The sequence below is a fragment of the Polyergus mexicanus genome, unplaced genomic scaffold (assembly GCF_030449975.1).
Source record: "Polyergus mexicanus isolate NDT 795.1 unplaced genomic scaffold, iyPolMexi1.0 SCAF_5, whole genome shotgun sequence".
NCBI lineage: Eukaryota > Metazoa > Arthropoda > Insecta > Hymenoptera > Formicidae > Polyergus > Polyergus mexicanus.
Window position 1 is genome coordinate 4,095,096 of NW_027223325.1, and position 19,360 is coordinate 4,114,455.

At 31.5% G+C, this 19,360-nt stretch overlaps 2 protein-coding genes across 4 annotated transcripts in view; one reads left to right on the plus strand and one right to left on the minus strand.

The window, feature by feature from the left end:
- Positions 1–50: 50 nt before the first annotated feature.
- On the minus strand, positions 51–1,271 carry LOC138933644 (uncharacterized). Its single transcript, XM_070296536.1, has 2 exons — positions 1,137–1,271; positions 51–305 (listed from the first exon to the last, which is right to left on the minus strand). Exons 1-2 carry the CDS (start codon positions 1,197–1,199, stop codon positions 51–53), a joined length of 318 nt encoding a protein of 105 aa, XP_070152637.1. The 5' UTR covers positions 1,200–1,271.
- An 11,401-nt stretch (positions 1,272–12,672) lies between these two features.
- LOC138933434 (cholecystokinin receptor type A) overlaps positions 12,673–19,360 on the plus strand; it is a 41,674-nt gene continuing 34,986 nt past the window's right edge. For 2 of the 3 annotated variants that reach the window (XM_070296138.1, XM_070296140.1), the window contains exon 1: positions 12,673–13,199. The gene's annotated coding sequence lies outside the window, so the exon portion shown is untranslated. Of the gene's footprint in view, positions 13,200–14,274; positions 14,332–19,360 lie in introns of those variants that run through there. The other variant, XM_070296139.1, reaches the window with a different exon arrangement.

The window sequence follows — 19,360 nt, forward strand, 5'->3', positions numbered from 1 at the left end:
ACGCCCGACTGCTAATAAAAGATCGCTCGACAAGTTTCTTCTTTGAATCTTTACTTTCCTCTCAATTGGTTGAGCATTCTGGAGAAAATTCCACGCCCGGTATCCTCCGCGGGTTTATCGGTAACTCCATTGTCCTCATTATGGGGATGCCTACGTAGTATACGACTCAGCGATCCTGCCCGAGGACGAACGAAAAGTTTTCTGGGCGAACCGTCTTTGTCGACGAGCTTAAGCATCCTTCCTAAAGAGTTTGTCTTTTCTTTCATCGATACTTTCTCGTCATAATTATTGACGCTTGTCACATTCTGAGAATAGAAGAACCGAAGAAATGTTATAAGTCGTGAAAACTTTCTGCTTAATTAAGTTCAAGTTAGCACATACGATTGAGAATAATGCGACTATAAAATTGGCTAATAATATATATTGAAATATAATTTCTTAAAAATGATTAATTTAATTTTTACTAATTAACACAGTATTTTACAATTACATCATTCGTACTGATTATTTTCATGTGCGTTTTAGTGATCACAATTGACTAATTAATTATGCGTTTATTATACATTGATAAAGTAATAAAATATGGAGATATATTAGATTATTTCATCAATCTTTATATTAGAATAACATATTTATAACGCGCCTCTAAATATCCTTTTTTTTTTTTTTGTTCTAATCCAATATATAGTATTTTATATTTATAAATCTGTATTTTGTGTAGTCATCGCGAATAGAGCAATAAAAATAGCATATATTATTTAATTTAAAATCCATTAACTTTTTCTGAACGCGAGATATAAATTGTTTAATGAAATAACGGAAAAAGATTAAAAAAAAAAAGGAAAATTACATTTTTACGATTAAATCTAATTCTGCATAAAATTGATATATAAAATATACATAGTAACGAGATGAATTGATATAAATATAAAAGTGTACGTTACATATGAAACGTACACTACTAACAATAAGAACTGCTCAAGGTTGGATGTTGTACAATTTGTTCTCACTATGCTCTGACATTCTCTGGATTCGAACTTCCTTCATATATCATGAGATATTACCTAAGCTCGGGTACCCCTAGAAGCCCCTTACACATGTGAAACATGACGCCCCCCAGGATCCAAATCACTTACGGTGTCCAGGCTCAAAGAAGATCTTCCCACGGTAGGCGTACGAGCCTTAAATATCTTTCCCATTCTATCCAACGTGACGCTCTTCAACCTCCTGACGTCCTGCCTGACGGCCTCGGTCCTTGATATCGTTCGAGATAATTCCGATGAGCCCCTTGATTGTTCTGATGGTATAATCAGTCGAGAGCTGACAGAATCTGTTGTCATTTGATGATAGAGATAAGTTAGAATTAAAAAAAAAAATCTCATATTTGTTATATATATAACATTTGTCATATTGATATGACATAGATGCGTTGTATAAAAAAATCCTTCACCATACCGCATATTGGATATCTTTATAAGCTATCAAAAGTTACACAGTTAATATACTATGAATGCATTGATAATTTTTCACATTGAATATAACGCAAAAAAGTCAGTATACAATATGAACAATTATATTTTACTAATTGCCATTACAAATATACCACTCTTCTCCCATATGTATTGTAATCGATCGATAACTAGTCCGCCAATCGCACGGCAGTTGCGGCAATAAATATAGAGTGAGTCTTGCAATTGGAATGTACAATATTTCGTGTAGGCGAATATATACACGTGTAATTCGCGGACGGCAAATTTTCTGAGTGAAAAAATTTAAATGTCTGAATTTATAAGTCAGGAAGATTACGCGTGTATGGTCGGACTGAACACGTTTTCATCGAGCCGCACATGCTGCAGTGAAATAAATCACGGTATAACTTTCTCAAAAGTTTCATATCGAGCGCGAATGCGGGAATTTTAAATGCAATCTCATTTTTCGAGTTAACATTTTCTCTGCTATCTTGTCTCTCTATCTCTTCTGCGATACTTTTTTTTTTTACTTTGTATATTAGTGTTTTGCGTCGTTAGAAATAGCACAGACAGAAAGATATAGAAATATAAATATGTATCAAGATGATAATATATATATTGTATATTGTATAAATTCCGCGTATTTGAAGCGCGCTTTAAAGATATACTATTAGTTTCATTTCCATCTCGAGATGAACGTATCGATATTGAGCGTCGATGAAAATAAACAGATGGATGGATACATTTAAAGGTCTCAGCGATAGTCCTACGATGGATTATGTCGTGAAGTAAAATTAAAAACACACATTGAGATTGATTGATAGCTATGCAAAAAAAAAAAAAAAAGGAATGAAGGAAAGAAAGGACCTATTCCGCGATTTATTTATAATATAATTATTTTCATTCATCTGTGAAGCATCGAAGTTACATTCAAGAAAAATAATTAATGATTTAAAATGAATGTTATACATCTGTATAAATAATTGAAATTTATTTATTTATTTTTTTTTCAATCTTACGAACACAAAAGTATTAATTAAAAGCATAAATTTAAAGGTCACTCATGCATTGAAGACAATTTGAAATTAAGTGTCACGAATATACAGCATGAAAGCAAATTAATTGACTTACTCAGCGAGTCTGGTACCCGGGATTTATTCGGATCGGCTTCATTAATTATTTCCGGCTTTGCTAACGTTCTGTCATCTTCTTCGCGACGAGCATCATTAACGATAACCTAATACAGGATATGTCATTGCAATTTCATTCAATTTTTGGATTTTGATATATATGTAATTAATAGCCGTCAATGATCAAGCAATTTGACTCAACGAAAATTTACCATATTATATATATTCTAATAAATTCGAGAAACGCAACTAACCTGATTCTCCGTTTGATCTCTGCTGAAAATTTTTATATCCAATTCATTCATCTGCATCGCGATATAATAATTTGCAGTTGACAGCAATCCTCCAATTTCTACATAAATTCTGAATAAATGCGATAAAAATTTGTTTAATAGCGTTGAATATAATATCAAACATGATATACACGAGAGATACAAAGACTTGTTATGCAAAGACACGATTCTCGCACCTGTATATCTCATCTCTATCAGAAAATATTTTCTATCTCAAAGAGCTTGCACGAGTATTCAATAAATATATATATATATATATATATTTTGGCAAACTGTATGATACGAAGAAAAGATATTGAATTTCAATCTATAAATTTCTATTACGAAAAACGCGATTTGTAAGGTAATATTATTACATGTATCAAATAAAAGATCCGGCTTACGAGTCACGATTCACGAGTCGAAATCTTTTCCTCTTCGAAGAGAAATTTTCGGCAGTGTCGTATTAACAGAATGGATGGTCCTGAGAATTATCCTTTATCGCGCATCTGATTGATGTTCTCATATCCCGCATTGAGATGCTTCGTCGATGATGCTTGAGAAAAATGAGGAGACGTATAATTCCAAGATCTTTGTCGACATTAATAGCGTATTGAAGAATCGACTATTGAATATCTCTTGGAAATCAATGGCGGAAATATACCACATGGGTATTGTTCGTTTGTTTTATTACCGATAAACATATTACGACACTAATTTGCAATTCACAATCTAGCGATAGTGATCAGCAATCTAATGATTGAGAAACTGCTTATTTTTTGGAAGAAATAATTTATTTCGTTATTTTTTTGGATTATCTTGAAAGCAAGATAGATCTGACATATTTGCGAAGAGAGAACAAGCCTTTCATCCGAATTCTACCTCTAAATTTACGCTCGTATGTAGGTGTGCTGTGTATTCGCCCCTGAGAATCATAACTGTCCGAAAAAAGTCTTGAGTGCGTTTTCATTTAATGGAAGACCCTTGGCACCCTTAGGTAGGATTAACCCGGGTGATTAATTGGGTCATAAAGTAATTCTCTTTTCTCGACGGGACGTTGGCCAATTGTCGACGGACGTGCGATATAATTCGACGACTGTGCGATTCTAAATAAACGAAAATTTTTGGACACTTCTGATATACTCCTCATAAAGATCTCTTTTAATTGACCTTTTTATTTGTTCGATTTAATATATGGATAAATGTTTATAAAATAATAATTGTCACTTGTAACTCTTTTGTGCAATTGAAGATAATTTATTTTATACAAATATGCATTAAAATGTTGATGTGTATGTATATATAATGGCAATAAAGAACGTGCGCGGATATATGGTATAAATTTGAATTTATTAATTAGAACAAATTAAATATTTAAAATACATCTTGTTTATTTTGCACTAGTAATTTTCCTACCATCAGAATTCCCTAAGGATTATTTACATAACTTATGTTATTACTGTATATACTCATTAGTTTAAATCTATTTAGGGAAAAGGATCTATTTTTCAACATTAAATAACATAAATTATTATTAATTTATGATTATTAACAGCCTCATCAAAACAAATTTATTATTTGAGTTAATTCATTAATCTATTATCTTAAACGAGGCATCTTTTAAGGTTTAATCGATATACTTTATTTTAAAATTTTATTTGTATAAATCTTTTTTTATTTTAGGCATTACAAAGAAAAATCGCAAAAAATTAATAATTCATAATAAAAATTCATACATAAACTAAAGAAAACTCGTAAAGAAGCATTCAGTTTTACACATTTCTACAGGCGTCGTAAAATTTAATGCTGAGCGATTCAGATCATTATGCTTAACGTAAAAAATATAATACAATTTTAGAGAGAATAAAATATGTCATTAAAATATTTAAGGCAGCTTTGCTTTTGTCGACATTTCCACTTTTAAAAAAGCCATATTAAATCGATATTCGCATGTATTGTTGGCTCTTTTCCCCTGATCGATTATCTCGATATTGCGCTGTGCATTACTTTATATCAATAAAAGCCTCTCACAGCTGAGCGACGCATTTGACAGTAATTTTTTTGACAGCGCGATTCATGAAATCTTGCGAAACCCAGACAGTATATCTATCACAGGGCGAGCATACGAATGTGAAAGAATTAATTAACGCTGTTAATGATTAAAACTTTTTCGAATTCGAAAGAACAAGATTAAAACTGTAGGAAAATATATTTATAATAGAATAGATCTCCGCGTTCCCCGGAAATTACACTTTTTTGTATATTTTTTTTAGATATAAAAATATATCCACACAAGTATTTTCACTATATGGTACATTAAAATTGTAAACATCAGATTATTTTCAGTCGCTGTCGCGAAATCAATTATTTTTCAATAATGCAATTATTTAAAAAAAGAAAAGAATAAAATAAAAAATAAAGAATTCAATTGTAAATACATCTCATTCCTGAAAAAAAAAAAAGAAAAAGAAAAAGAAAACTTTAAATATTTTCTATGTACATTTATAATAGAATGAATAACGTAATGCAAAATATAATATATGACGCTCTTCATATTATAATGTCAACTATTCCCTAATGCAATGTGTAGGCGTATAATTTATGGTAATGTCGGAGTTGACACGCGAAGAAACTGAAACTGAATAATGTTACAAATGCTTCAAACGCATGTAGCAATCCTTATTAATGGATTAATTCAATTAAACAGAAGTAATTTTGCCATATCGGAACAGTAAGTAATTCGATCAATGATAATACCATATAAATGTTAAAAATATACAGCCACCAGCAATAACAGGGCGAAATAAAAGTTATTATATCACAAAAGATAATTAGAATTGCGAGTCTGAGAATTAAAACAGCTGACTTTAATTGTTGTTTTATCAGATTAAATAAATTTTGCCGAGGTACTTTAACGACCACCAGGGAAAGAGAACCCCTATACGCATTGCGAATAATTATAAATCGGAAAATTTATGAACAAGTATAATCAACACGTGTAATCCGTTGCAGTAGTCGGTTTAACGGGGAAAACTATCGAAATTCTCTCCCACCGTCTAAATATTCCGATATCTACATGGGGATAGTTGCTAACGAAATTAGTATAGTACAACTTTCTCTCATGTAAGTTACGTAACTATGGTCGAATGTAAACTGTACAACCTACACTGTCCGTGCATATGTAACAAAAATATGTAAATGTCGTCACATATCACAGCTCGATTCGCAATATTACAGAATTAAAAATGAAAACATCCGCTTAAAGTACAGTTTTCATCTATTAATATTTCTGCTATCTCGCTTTAAAATAAAGCTTTCATTTCTTTGCGACAGATACGACGATATCAGTCTTATTTTAATAAAACGGAAATTATCTTTTTTAATACGGGAATATATAATAAATAAAATCTTATCCTTAATATATATATATATATATATATACTGGGTGGCCCATTTTAATCCATCCAGTCGAATATCTCAAAAACCAAGCCCGGAAGAGAAAAATGTTTCAGACAAAAGTTGTTTGGTTTCGTGGGGGCCATAAGATGGTATCATTTGTTTGACCTTAAAGAGTCATTTGAAGGTCACGTGAAGGTCAACTTTAAAATCTTAAATGGAAACCCCCATTTTTTATTTAGTATTCTTGTAGCTGACATCGAGAGCTTTCCAAAACACTATAATAAAGTATTTTTTTTATTAAGTACTTTTTGAGTTATTTTATATTTTAATCTGACATATTTTGATATAAAAAATTAAATATCTCGTAAAATATTAAGTTTTTGATAATCTTACCGTAATACTTCTATGTACAGAATAATGAGACAAATCAATTAGTATAAAAAAAAAATTGTTTTAAGGAAATTATTTACAATGTATTTTTTTAAACAATTATTTGTTTTTTTTTGGCACTAATTAATTTGTCTCATTATTCTGTACATAAAAGTATTATGGTAAGATTATCGAAAACTGAATATTTTATGAGATATTTAATTTTTTATATCAAAATATGTCAGATTAAAATATAAAATAACTCAAACAGTACTGAATGAAAAAATACTTTATTATAGTGTTTTGGAAATCTCTCGATGTCAGCTACAAGAATACTAAATAAAAAATGGGGGTTTCCATTTAAGATTTTAAAGTTGACCTTCACATGACCTTCAAATGATTTTCCAAGGTCAAATCATTATCACCATCTCATGGCCCCCTTGAAGCCACACAACTTTTGTCTGAAGCATTTTTCTCTTCCGAGTTTGGTTTTTGAGATATTCGACTGGATGGATTAAAATGGGCCATCCAGTATATATCAGAATAATTTTATAATACTTGCAGAGATAAATTGTTATTGACACAACTTATCGTAATATACGTGTGTATTATACCGAGATATGACATAATCCTCAACATATATCATTATCGATATTAATCTGTTTAGTTGTTCGATATATAGCGATATAGGAAAATTATATCGCAGCGTCTGACGTCGGTTTCGCACCTTGACTTAGCTAAAGGTTTCAACGGCAAGTTTATCGCAATTAAAACTTGCGACAAGTGATCGATTTAAAAGAGATAAAAAACCGTGTTGCTATTTCCGATTGCGATCGATGGTCTTCTACCTTCCAATCACGTATTCGCGATTACGTTAGAAAGTCCATCTGCGATGGAAGCGGATAAGAAGATGCGATTTCGGTTCCTATATATCCTTCCGGATTCTTTCGATCCATCGAAGATTTCTCTCTCTCTATCTCTCTCTCTCTCTCTTCGTAACTCGCTTCAGAATTTCGTTTCTGAAGTTGAAAATTAGCGACGAAAAGTTGATGGATCCGTATCAGCGTTCCTCTAGACTAGGATCGAAGAGCTGAGCTTAATTAATTCACACGTGATCATGAATTTTGACTTATTGGTGCGATAGCGCGCGCGTAGGCAGTTAGTTTTCAACCCAAATTACCTTTCTTGTCGATCTTTTTGATATCGCGCGCGCACATGATTCATAAATATTAATTATTTTCTTGTAATTCTGTGTTGTATATTAAAAATTAAATTTATTGAAGTAGACGCGTAGCTTCAAGCCAACTTAGAGGTATTGGATTACTGAGCAAGTTTTAAGAGACTATGAGCGATGAGATTTGGATAAAAAATGGGAATGCAAGAAACAAAAAGGTACAAAATAGTCCACCTGAGTCTCGTCTGGCAATAAAGGAGAGATTCAACAAAAAGGATCTGTCCCGTGTGAAGTACCAGCTGATAATCAGGTTTCAATTTCCTGTGTGAGTTTTGTACATACATCATGTAAACTCGAAAGACTGGATGTGATAGAACATCAAAGACGGAAAATATTTAATGCACTAAATTAATCCACATAAAGGACGTTTTTAGATATTCTAGAATATAATAATTATGCTCATACCAAATTCCAATATAACAAGATAAGTAACTATATTCCATATATTATTTATAGCCGTTTATTGGATAATATATTTGATTAATGTATCAATTAAATTAAAAATAGAGAAATATTAATATAGATTATCTTTGCTAAGTAAATTATGTGTTTAGTTTTAAATTTAAATTATTAAATAATCTCATTCTTATACATACACACAAATACATATACGCACGTACTTCATTGTTATATAATTTTATTTCTTTATATAAATTTCAAATTAGATATTTATTCATGAATAAAAAAATGAGGTTCTACTAAACATTAATAATATAAAATATTTTATATATTTTGTTGCTTATTATTTAAATAAATAAAGATTTATTCCATTTTTAAATAAAATGTTTATTTATACTTGTATTTTTGAAATATATAATATATATATATATATATATATATATATATAATATATAATATAATATAATTATATATTTTAGTCAAAAATATAATTTTATAGAATTTGTTTTGCAATGAAATTAAAAAAATTGTACGCACCTTCCACCCGAGTTCGCGCTACAGATGGGACGAGAAAAGTTTTTCAGATGAAAACGCAGGAATATATGCTATAAATCACCTCGTCCTTGCTCACGGTGTTTTAGATGCTCTGGTGATAGATATTTAACTGTATCTCGTGTAACGTCGATAATTGAGTTGAAAATAAAATTTTTAATTTAACGAAATATTTAATATAGACATTCATTGATATCGAAGCGCTTTTGCGCCATTTAATCAGAATTTAAAACAGGTTTCTATGTGATAATTTCTACCAAATACATTTCACATCACGTAGAATGAGTAAATATTTCTCAGAGATGCTAACAAAAAAAATAAAATAATTTCGAGTTTAAAGTTAATCGTTTAATCAATCAAAGATATTAAAAGCTACAACATGAAAGGTGGTGATTTGCGTGTTAAATTGTCGATGAGGCAAAATGAAATTTAATTGTAATCATGTCATATACAGTACATTAATGGTTATGTAATAAAACGTAATATAATATTTTAAACACACACACACACACACACACATACATACACACACGTGTATAATGCAAAGTATATTGTATGTAAAAGCAACACCAGAAAATGTATCAAACTTAAACGTAGAATTAGCAATTGCAAAGTTTGAGGTCTTAGACATCGTATTTACAGTAGTGTATTACGAAGTATTTGCTAAGACAGTATACACAACATATATTGTACATACCAAATCAACAATCAGAGATGAAACTTGCAGAGCACAACGCTTACGGAATATTATTGTAGTTACTGATTTGCGATCTGATTTGCGATCTAATTTGAGGATCTGATTTTACATGTAATTATATAGATACAAGTAGCTTTAATTTATGTACACGAATAATCTTAAAATACTATTATATTTATCAGAAGATACTGTAGTTGCAAAAAAAAAAGAAGTCTATTTATTGGGTGATTGCATAAGTTCGTGCCCGATTTATATATAAACTTCAATAGATTATATTTTAGAGATAACACTTTTATTAATCAATTATATAGTCTCCATTCTTTTCTACAATGGTTTTCCAACCATCTATAAGCTTGTCGATTCCATTTTTGAAGAAAGAACTTGGTTTTTCTTGAAAAAAGTTTGTAAGGTGGTTTTCGACAGCTTCCTCGGAATTGAGATTCTTGCCATTTAAACTATTCTGCAAAGACCGGAACAGATAAAAATTTGAAGGCGCAATATTTGGAGAATATGGCGGGTGCTGCAGAATTTCCCATTGCAACTCCTGCAGTTTTCCTGCAGCTTATTCCTTTCAGTCAGGAGATGCGGCACCCACGTATCAAGCTTGGAAATGTATCCAAGCTTTTTTAAATGACGAAAAGCGATTGAATTATCGATGTTCAGCCTCTCAGCAATATCCTCAGTTGTAATCCTTGAGTTTCTTTCCACTAAGGCATGCACAATGTCATCATCAATGCCAGAAGGCCGTCCAGAGCGGGGTTGATCCTCCATGTTGAAATCACCATTTCGAAATCTGCCAAACCACTTTTTGACTGTTCGGAGAGCAGGAGCACGGTCCAAATAAACGCTTTGAATATTTTTTTGTGCAATCCCAACACTCACGCCTTTCCGAAATTCATATAGCAATACATGCCGCAAATGCACCTTTCGTTCTCCATTTTTAATGATTTCTCTTATGCACAAATGGACTTATCTGAACAATGTCTGACGCTAAATTGACATAAGACAACGTCATCTATTCGATGTAAGCAACAATTACCACACGAAAACAATAGAACTCCGCCATGCAGTAACTTAATGCCACCTATGAAAATCGGGCACGAACTTATGCAATCATCCACTAACATTATTTATTGCATAATAGATAGGTATAGACAATTGGTTTGATTTTTCATAAAAGTTTTTGACCGCAAATGTGTATTTATAATTTGCAACAGAATAATTTTTCACGCAGATTTGACGCTGCAATATTAAATTGTAAAAATTTAAATCGTAAAATCCGCTTCATCATCCTTCCTGTTGTTCTCTCTCTCTCTCTTTCTCGTGCACAATGGTTAATCGTCACCTAAGAAAGTGCGCGGCACACGATCTGCATAGAGTTTATTTGAATGATTAACCTCGGTTTATACAGGCGGGAAACATATGTGACCCGAGTTCTCTCTGAATGTTATTTAATGTGCATTAAATGTCGCGCTGACAGCGAACGAGCGCGTTGCATCGCGGCAATACACATTTGTTCGAATTCATCTGATTGATCTTGCTCTTCGCATCATCAAATTGCAACGGATATTAGAGCATTGATAACGCGAAAGACATGCGCTTTATTAGCACCATTATGCACGCATTAGCTCACGCACTGCCGTCACTGATGACCGCCACATGGGACAAAGAAAACAAAACTCGGGAACTCGGGGAAGAAAATTACAAAATTCCACGTCACACCCGCCTATATCGTTCAACAGACGTATACTTAGTCATCGATCTGCATACCTTGCAAAGGTGAAGTTGAAGGTGAAGTGATCTTATTCCACTTTATTTATCATCCGGTATTAATGATTTAAATGATGTTTTTTATCGCATAAAGTATCTGCGAAATGATTTGAAACGAAAAATTCTAAACATTTATAAAGATAAAAGCATAGAATATTTTTTGAACAGAAAATTTAACTAAAAATTTCACTTGAAATGAATACTCGTTTACCTAAATATCAAGATCGATTTATGAATTAGCTGAATATCTTTTATTCGTTTCCTTTTTATATGTCTTATGAGTTCCTAAATTTTTCGACATAAAAAAATGATAAAAATTACCCCGTGTACGTAAAAAAGTTCATCTTTTAAAGTTAAAAGCTAATATCTGAGAATGAGATACAAAGCAGAGGCAATACAAACATTTATGCTATAGTTACTTCCAGAATTAATACTAAGTTTGTTTGGCTTGTAGAACCTGTGTATCTTTTGTACAAGTTTATTAAGTGTCATAGAATATAAGCAAAATGATTATGTTAAACAGGATCGTCTTAAAGATATGTTTATCAAATTATGTAAAATAATGGATAAGAATGGTAATGATTGAGGATGGTAATGAATTTTGCCAAGATTTGCAGGAGGCAAGTGATAGCATATCGAACTGTCGACGTTTTCGCATCAGAGACGTTTACCCTACACGCGCTCCATCAACAGAAATATTTCTGCTGATGATGTCCGACGTCTTTTAGATACAGCCATCCGTATAGAGAAGGGACGAAAGGTTGTGACTACGGGATAGAATTATATTGGAGGGGCTTAATAGGTTGCGTTGTCTCTGCCAATAAATTCTTCATGGTCATACGCGTAAATTCTGGTTGCTCACTATTTCGTATTTAACCCTCGTATATTTTTGCGTACAAAATTTTTTACATTTTATTTTAATATTATATAAAAGAGAAGGAGAAAGGAATATTAAATTCCGAATAGTTTAAATCTATCGTAAAATTTTCGTCGTTAATATACGGGAAAATTCACACACAGATTTATCCGTTGGGATATATAAAATTGTGGAAAAAAAAAAAAACGAAGTATATGTGACTGTCCTGAGCAATACATTTCGAGTGTTATCTTCAACGTATAACCGAAGAAACTTCGTTCGGAGGGTTAATATGTCGACGCGCGCGACGTCGTCGTCATCGTCGGGGAGTGAGAGCGCGATTGGCAAGGGTAGAAGAATATTTATTCTACGATATTGCGTAAGAATTGATGCGTGCACGAGGATAGCGCAAGGAACATAAAGACGTACAGCTCGTTCACGATTGGCCAGCAGCGTATCGGTGAGGTGTGCGGTATCCCGGACTAGTCCGGAGAGCCCCAGCCTGGTTTCAGTCAGCGGCGCAGAACCGTCGCGTACGCGTCGCTGATGCTGGATACGACGTCGACCGTTACTACTTGCCGCCGATCGCGAGAAATGAGCAAGTCTTGAATGCGCGCGATGTGAAATATATCAAATTTTTATAATAAAATTAATAATAAAAACATAATGAGTTAAATGAAAAGTTTTAATCTGTTATTAATTCTGATCACTTCTAATTAATTTAATTAAAATAAACGTGACGCGTTTCCTCGTGAATTATATTTACTTTAAGATGGATAAATAGCAATTGATTTATCCGCGAGGCAAAGTTTTTTAATCTGCATAGAAAATAAATATAATTTTTGTGATGCAAAAATATAAACACCTTTCATTTATTAATTGTGTGTTATCTTTCTCTCTTACATGAATTAACAAAAATAAATTGTTTCTAATTGTACAATATAATTATAATAGGGTGTAATTATAAAATTTCGCTCGTTAAGAATATTTGCAATGTTAAGTACCAAGATTTGTATAGCGATTGAGCGACAGAAAAGTGTAATTTATCATTGGTGAGAATATTATATTAAACTTTGGTAGTCATTTTTCGTCAAGTATATTTAAACTATGTACTATGTGAAACTTGATAATTAAATGAAAATTTTAATCTTTAAGCCGGACATAAGAAATAAATATTATAAAAATACACATTATAGAAAATTATAAAATGATGAAACTGATCATTATAAAAATCTCCTCTAAATCAAACTTTTACACGTCTTATTATATCGTGTATTTGATTGACATTATGCAAGCTGAAATATTTCACGTAATGTTATAAAAAATTTTCTACAGATATTATGCAGCGATACAAGAAACGTAATCATATGTATATATATTGGCATTTGTATGCGCGATTTGATAAATCCGGTCTCGTTTATAGACGCGGCTCGGGCCGCGATGGAACGTAAGGAATAAATTGTGTAATTTATTGGTGGATTATGAAATCCTGCAGTCATTTTTGGACTATCGTATAAAATTCCAATATGCGATGCCATTCCGTTTTATTGAATAAAACGGACGGAAAGATGAGAAGTTATATATGCGCGTGGGAAGGAAACGTAACATTATTTCTTTGCAGTCAATCGAATGAAATATGAATCGATGAGTAAATTTCTTCTTAAATTTTTTATCGTCTAAAAAGTGATAATGATATTTCTTACGTAAAATGGACAGTGACAGAGAAGTTTCTTCTTCAAAGTCTGATTACTAATTTGATTGCTTTAAACGGCAAATTAAAAAAGATTTTCCGCAAACTTTAAAACGCGTCTCTCTTGCACAAGAATATCTTATCACAAAAATATTAATATATAATTGAATATTATATATTTCTTATTTAAATTAATTTTTTTAACATACATTTCTCCTAAATTAATTTTCATATAACGAAAATCTTCGTGAAAGATTAATTTCGACTCTTGGATCCTTCCGTGATGTAAATCTGGAATATAAAATCGATATCGTACTTTTATCTTTACAGTGAATGATTTCAAGCTATTATAAGTGATCTGAAACATTCACGAATGTGACTATTACGCTAGTTTTTTTTTTTTTTTTTTTTTTTTTTTTTTAATGGACAGGTAAACACGATTTTATGCGATACGAACATTTTAATGCCGATATACACCGACGTTAGAAATATTGGTGAGTGAAAGATTCACACAATTGGTTGTACCACCTTTATATTTTATTTTTATATGAACATTTTATTTATGTGAATTTAATCTTTTTAATTATATTTTTTTCTCACGAATTTTATTATATATCAAAATATTATTAATTACTAGAAATTACTAGAAATTATTATTTAATTATAACATATAGAATGATATTGATACTTACTAAATTAAAGATTATAACAAAAAAAAATATATTAAAAATTGTAATACTTTTGTATGTAAAAAGTTTTTTTGTATCACTATATGCTCAACTAGCTCGCGTTTAACATTATTAGCGTGTATTAACAATCGTTATTATCGTGCACAGGAAGTGATTAGCTTTATCATTTTATGGTTGAATATACTACAAAACGTATAAGCAACGTAACGCAAAAATATATTAACCATTGAAACACTTAACGTTGTGGTTACATTAAATAATGACTCATACATTAAGTGTATCATTAGCGAACGATTCATATTTTACGCGTGTTACGCTTTATATATCAATTTGCATGCGACGGTCTTTATCATGCAAACTAAATTTGCAACAAAAAGAAGAGCTAAACTGAGATATCATATAAATGATTAATGTACCGAATGATATTATTTTCGTTCCCCTCTGATGAACACCGCCTCTATCCGAAGTTGCCCAGAGTTGCTTTTGAAAGCCAGGGAGATCAGAGATTGACAAAGATATCGAGAACTGATTGATGCCTCGGGATTGCTGAAAATGCGATTTACTATTCGTCGAGCTTATCAGCCACCATACCTATGATCTCCCTGCGACTTTGACATTTAATATAATTTATCTCACTTATCAGACTGTTTATCAAAAGAAGTGTATTAATATCGTGAAATATATTGTCAGCTACATAAAAAAATTGATTACTAACTCGCCCACCGACAATTCAAATATTGATCGATAAGTTAATATCGAAAGCGTATCGTGATCGATATAACCGTTCTTAGAATTGTTAATAATTGATTTTGTGACAAAACATTCTGAGAGAGATATTACACTGTTATTTGATGATTACTAAATATTCTTGTTGATATTTCCTGATTGGTTAAGCACTATTATTTGCTAAATGCTAAATTAAAGGGACGATAGTATTTGCCGAATTTGATATTTAAATCACGTTCGATTATTGTTACATTATAATGCGTGATATTATAATATTTCAATAATAATAATTACGTACGAATGAAAGAAATTGGCATTGCGATCGACAGAAATCATAATGACAGCCAGCTCTGCGCATTTCATCGCTAATTACAAAACAGCTGGTGCAGAGATATCTAAAATTGATTAATTGATTGATGAATTAATTACGTATAATAAGTAAAAATAAGTAATAATCTTTCCAAAAAATATGAAAAAAATAAATCAACTTTTGTACTGTCAAATAATGATTCACGTTATAAAGTATCAAAGGGGAGAGTTCGGTGTGTTCGAGACAAGCTCGAGAAATCGGGCAGATTTATGTTTCGGCTCTTCGTCTTTTATGAAGATTAATGGAATATTATATCTTATGAAATATGTATCGTTATACATCCATTTTAAATGTCGGACACATGCTCCGCTCTAGGAATCATCGATTATTCGCAGCTTACGATCAATTCATATCCTGCATACGTGATGGAAAGTTGATCAGATTGCTAATATCGTTATAACATAAAACAATCCACTCGTATAGTTTAGATGATTGATTCATAATTATAATACCATAACACAGAAATACGCAAAATCATTAGTATAAGCTTATGATTGCGCATTTCGAACAAGTTTCGCATTTATTCGGTGTAGCGGCGTTTACGTTACATTCGATTTAATGACAATTATTATACATTGATGGGGCAATTATTTTCAACAATCATATTATCAATTTTTAACAATCAAAAGTTTTATTACATTCGTAGAAATATATAAATGCACTTTACGTATATATTGTATATATTTTTCACTGTAACATTTTTTTTACTTTAAAAAAAATTTAGGGAAAAAGTTGTAGAAAAAGAGAGAGAAAAAGAAGGGGAGAGAGAGAGAGAGAGATAAAAAGAGAAATAATTAAATTGTCGAGGAATCGAAATGAAAGAAAGAGTACGTATCGGGTGCGATATACATGCGTGTGAATACGGAAGAAATACTGTATAAAGTGTATAAGAAAAGGCAACACTATAAATATACATATTACCAGGGTTGGGAAAGTTACTTTATAAAAGTAACTCGTTACCGTTACCGTTATTTTTTCTAAAAAGTAACTCGTTACCGTTACTCGTTACCAATTTTAAAAAGTAACTCTTTACCGTTACAGTTACTAAAAAGTAACGAGTCGTTACAATTTCCGTTACTTTTTTACAATACAAACTAATAAATTATTTTGCATAAGAAAAACTTTTAAAAAATTGTAAGCAAGATTTCATTCAAGGTTTATTACAAAATAAATGATTAAATTTTATCGAAATTCTTTATTAAATTTTAATAAAATTTGTTGCTCCATAGTATCATCATTTAAATGCCCTCTTTGTGGTGTTAATACAGAGCCACCGATGCTAAACATTCTTTCTACAGATGCACTGCTTGGTAGAGCTGTATTATATTTAATAAAAAGTTTTTTAAGTTTTGGATAGTCGTTTAACATTTCTATATTACAATTATTTGATTTTAAAAACCGTTGCAATTCTTCTTGTTCAGATTCATTTTGCACCGTTTTTTGCTCAAAAATGAAAAAATCATCGTGATCGTCAGATTTTCCAGCTTTTGAAGAATTTTCAGTTGATCGGATTCCCAATAAATCCTCCAAGTAATTTTCAGCACGTTTTCTTTTTTCTCCGGTTAACCAGTTTAACTTAAATTTTGGATGTAAACATGCTGCTATTATTAATTCTTTTGTTTCAAATATTGTAAGAAATCTAAAATCAAATATAGTAAATTAAGCGACATTGTTTGTTTTATTGAAATTAATACTTTTGAATCAATAGTTTAAAATAAAATAATATTTTTCAATTAAATCCTTATTTAAAATTAAATAACATATGTATTAATCAAATTAATAAGTTACCTTTTATTTAAACCTTGCTGAATAGCTTCAACTAATGAATGGCAATCTATAAGGTCAGATTTATTGAGATTTTCTAATTTTCGTTGCAAGGTACTTAGAACTGGTAGTAAATGAGAGCTCTGCTTTTCCGAAAAGATAAAGCTCTCATTAGATATCGCGCGTCGCGTCATCGCACTGGTCTGCAAGAGCCATAAGTTGATCAATCACATTCAAGCATTTTTACAACATAATAAGAATGCTAATTGGTCGATTTGCTTACGGCTTTACGGTTAAGATAAAAATTTTATCACGCACAATAGCAAGAATAATATCTTAAATAAATAAAAAAATTTGAAAAAGTAACGATAAAAGTAACTGTTAAATTCGTTACTCGTTACCGGAAAATGTAACGAAGTTACTTTTTCCGTTACAAATAAAATTTGTAACGCCATTACCGTTACAGTTACTGAAAAAAAGTAACTGTAACGGTAACGGCGTTACAAGTAACGCGTTACTTCCCAACCCTGCATATTACATATTCTCGCTTGCTCCGTGTTGTACAATATAAAAGAGCCGCGAGTGTGACGAGAGATTAAAAAGAAATAATAGAATATACAATACGTTTTATACGTATCCCTGTTTTCTTCTCCGAGTATCAGCTCTCTTGCTCTGCACACAGTTCTATCATGATTTTATAATAATCATACGGTACATGGCATACATAACATTTCTCTTGTCGTGGAACCTGACCTGACCCGATCCACTTGAAAAGACGATAGAGCAAAATACGCATACAAATGACGGAAGAATCTTCAAACATTTATTGCAGGCTTGGAATTAGATGTCTCTATGATGATACGGTTCCTCGGATGTACCATCGTATATCAACTATTCTATTCACTTTACCTGTCCACGTCAGCTACTTCCGAATAGCTCATTAAAATTTCGCAGAGATATTTCCATATCTCATTCGGAACATGTGAATATATGAGAAGATATTTCCCGGAAGAATGGAATCGTTTAAATTTCAAGAAAATACGCGCAACTAATAGAATGCTCTCATTTATTAAGGGAGCGTTTAGCTTCTTGCAAATGGCACTTTTATACAGATTTTATGATAAAAAACTCATGTCAATTCTTCCTCAATGGAAAAATCAACGAAAGACCGCAATTTTTCTCCTCCAATGTGTCCGAAAGTGAGCGAAAAGACAGCCCGTGCGTATTCCCGACGGGTCAAATTATAAATTAAATTAGAAATGCTCTCGCATGTAATATTCGATTCGTTCCGCCGACATTTCTATCATCTTCAACGTCAGTTTCGTACATCTCAAACATACGCACGTAGGTACCCGTATACAGGGTTGGAAAAATTATTTTATAAAAGTGACTCGTTATCATTATCGTTCCTTTTTCTAAAAAGTCACTCGTTACTCGTTATCAACTTTAAAAAGTAACTCGTTATCGTTACCGTTACTCGAAAAGTAACGAATCGTTACAATTTCGTTACAAATCGTTACCTTTTTTTACAATATAAACTTTACATACAATTTTGTTTCATACAAGCTCAAAGTAAACACTAAAAATTTACATTAAACACTGAAAATTTTTAAACCTTACTTTATATCGTATGTAATGCTCGCCTTACAAAGTAGAAGGTGAAACAAGATACCAAAAAGAGCTTTCAATAGTTTTCATATAATGCTGGATTTCAAACACCTGTATCAATATGTTCCTTTGTATGAAAATTATACCGAGTAAGTTCGAGAAAAGAAACGGTACAAGTAACTATTAAAATTCGTTACTCGTTACCGAAAGATGTCCCAAAGTTATTTTTTCCGTTACAAAATTTGTAACGCCGTTATAGTTATCGAAAAAAAAAAGCTGTAACGGTAACGGCGTTACAAATAACGCGTTACTTCCCAACCCTGGCTACATCTGACAATAAGTTGGTGGTACCCGTCACGTATACAT

Excerpts from the sequence above, each read along its gene's own strand:
- LOC138933644 (XM_070296536.1), bottom strand. The coding sequence starts at position 1,199 with ATGGGAAAGATATTTAAGGCTCGTACGCCTACCGTGGGAAGATCTTCT. Across the intron at positions 306-1,136 it reads CTTCTTTGAGCCTGGACACC|AATGTGACAAGCGTCAATAA; the intron begins GTAAGTGATTTG and ends TTCTATTCTCAG.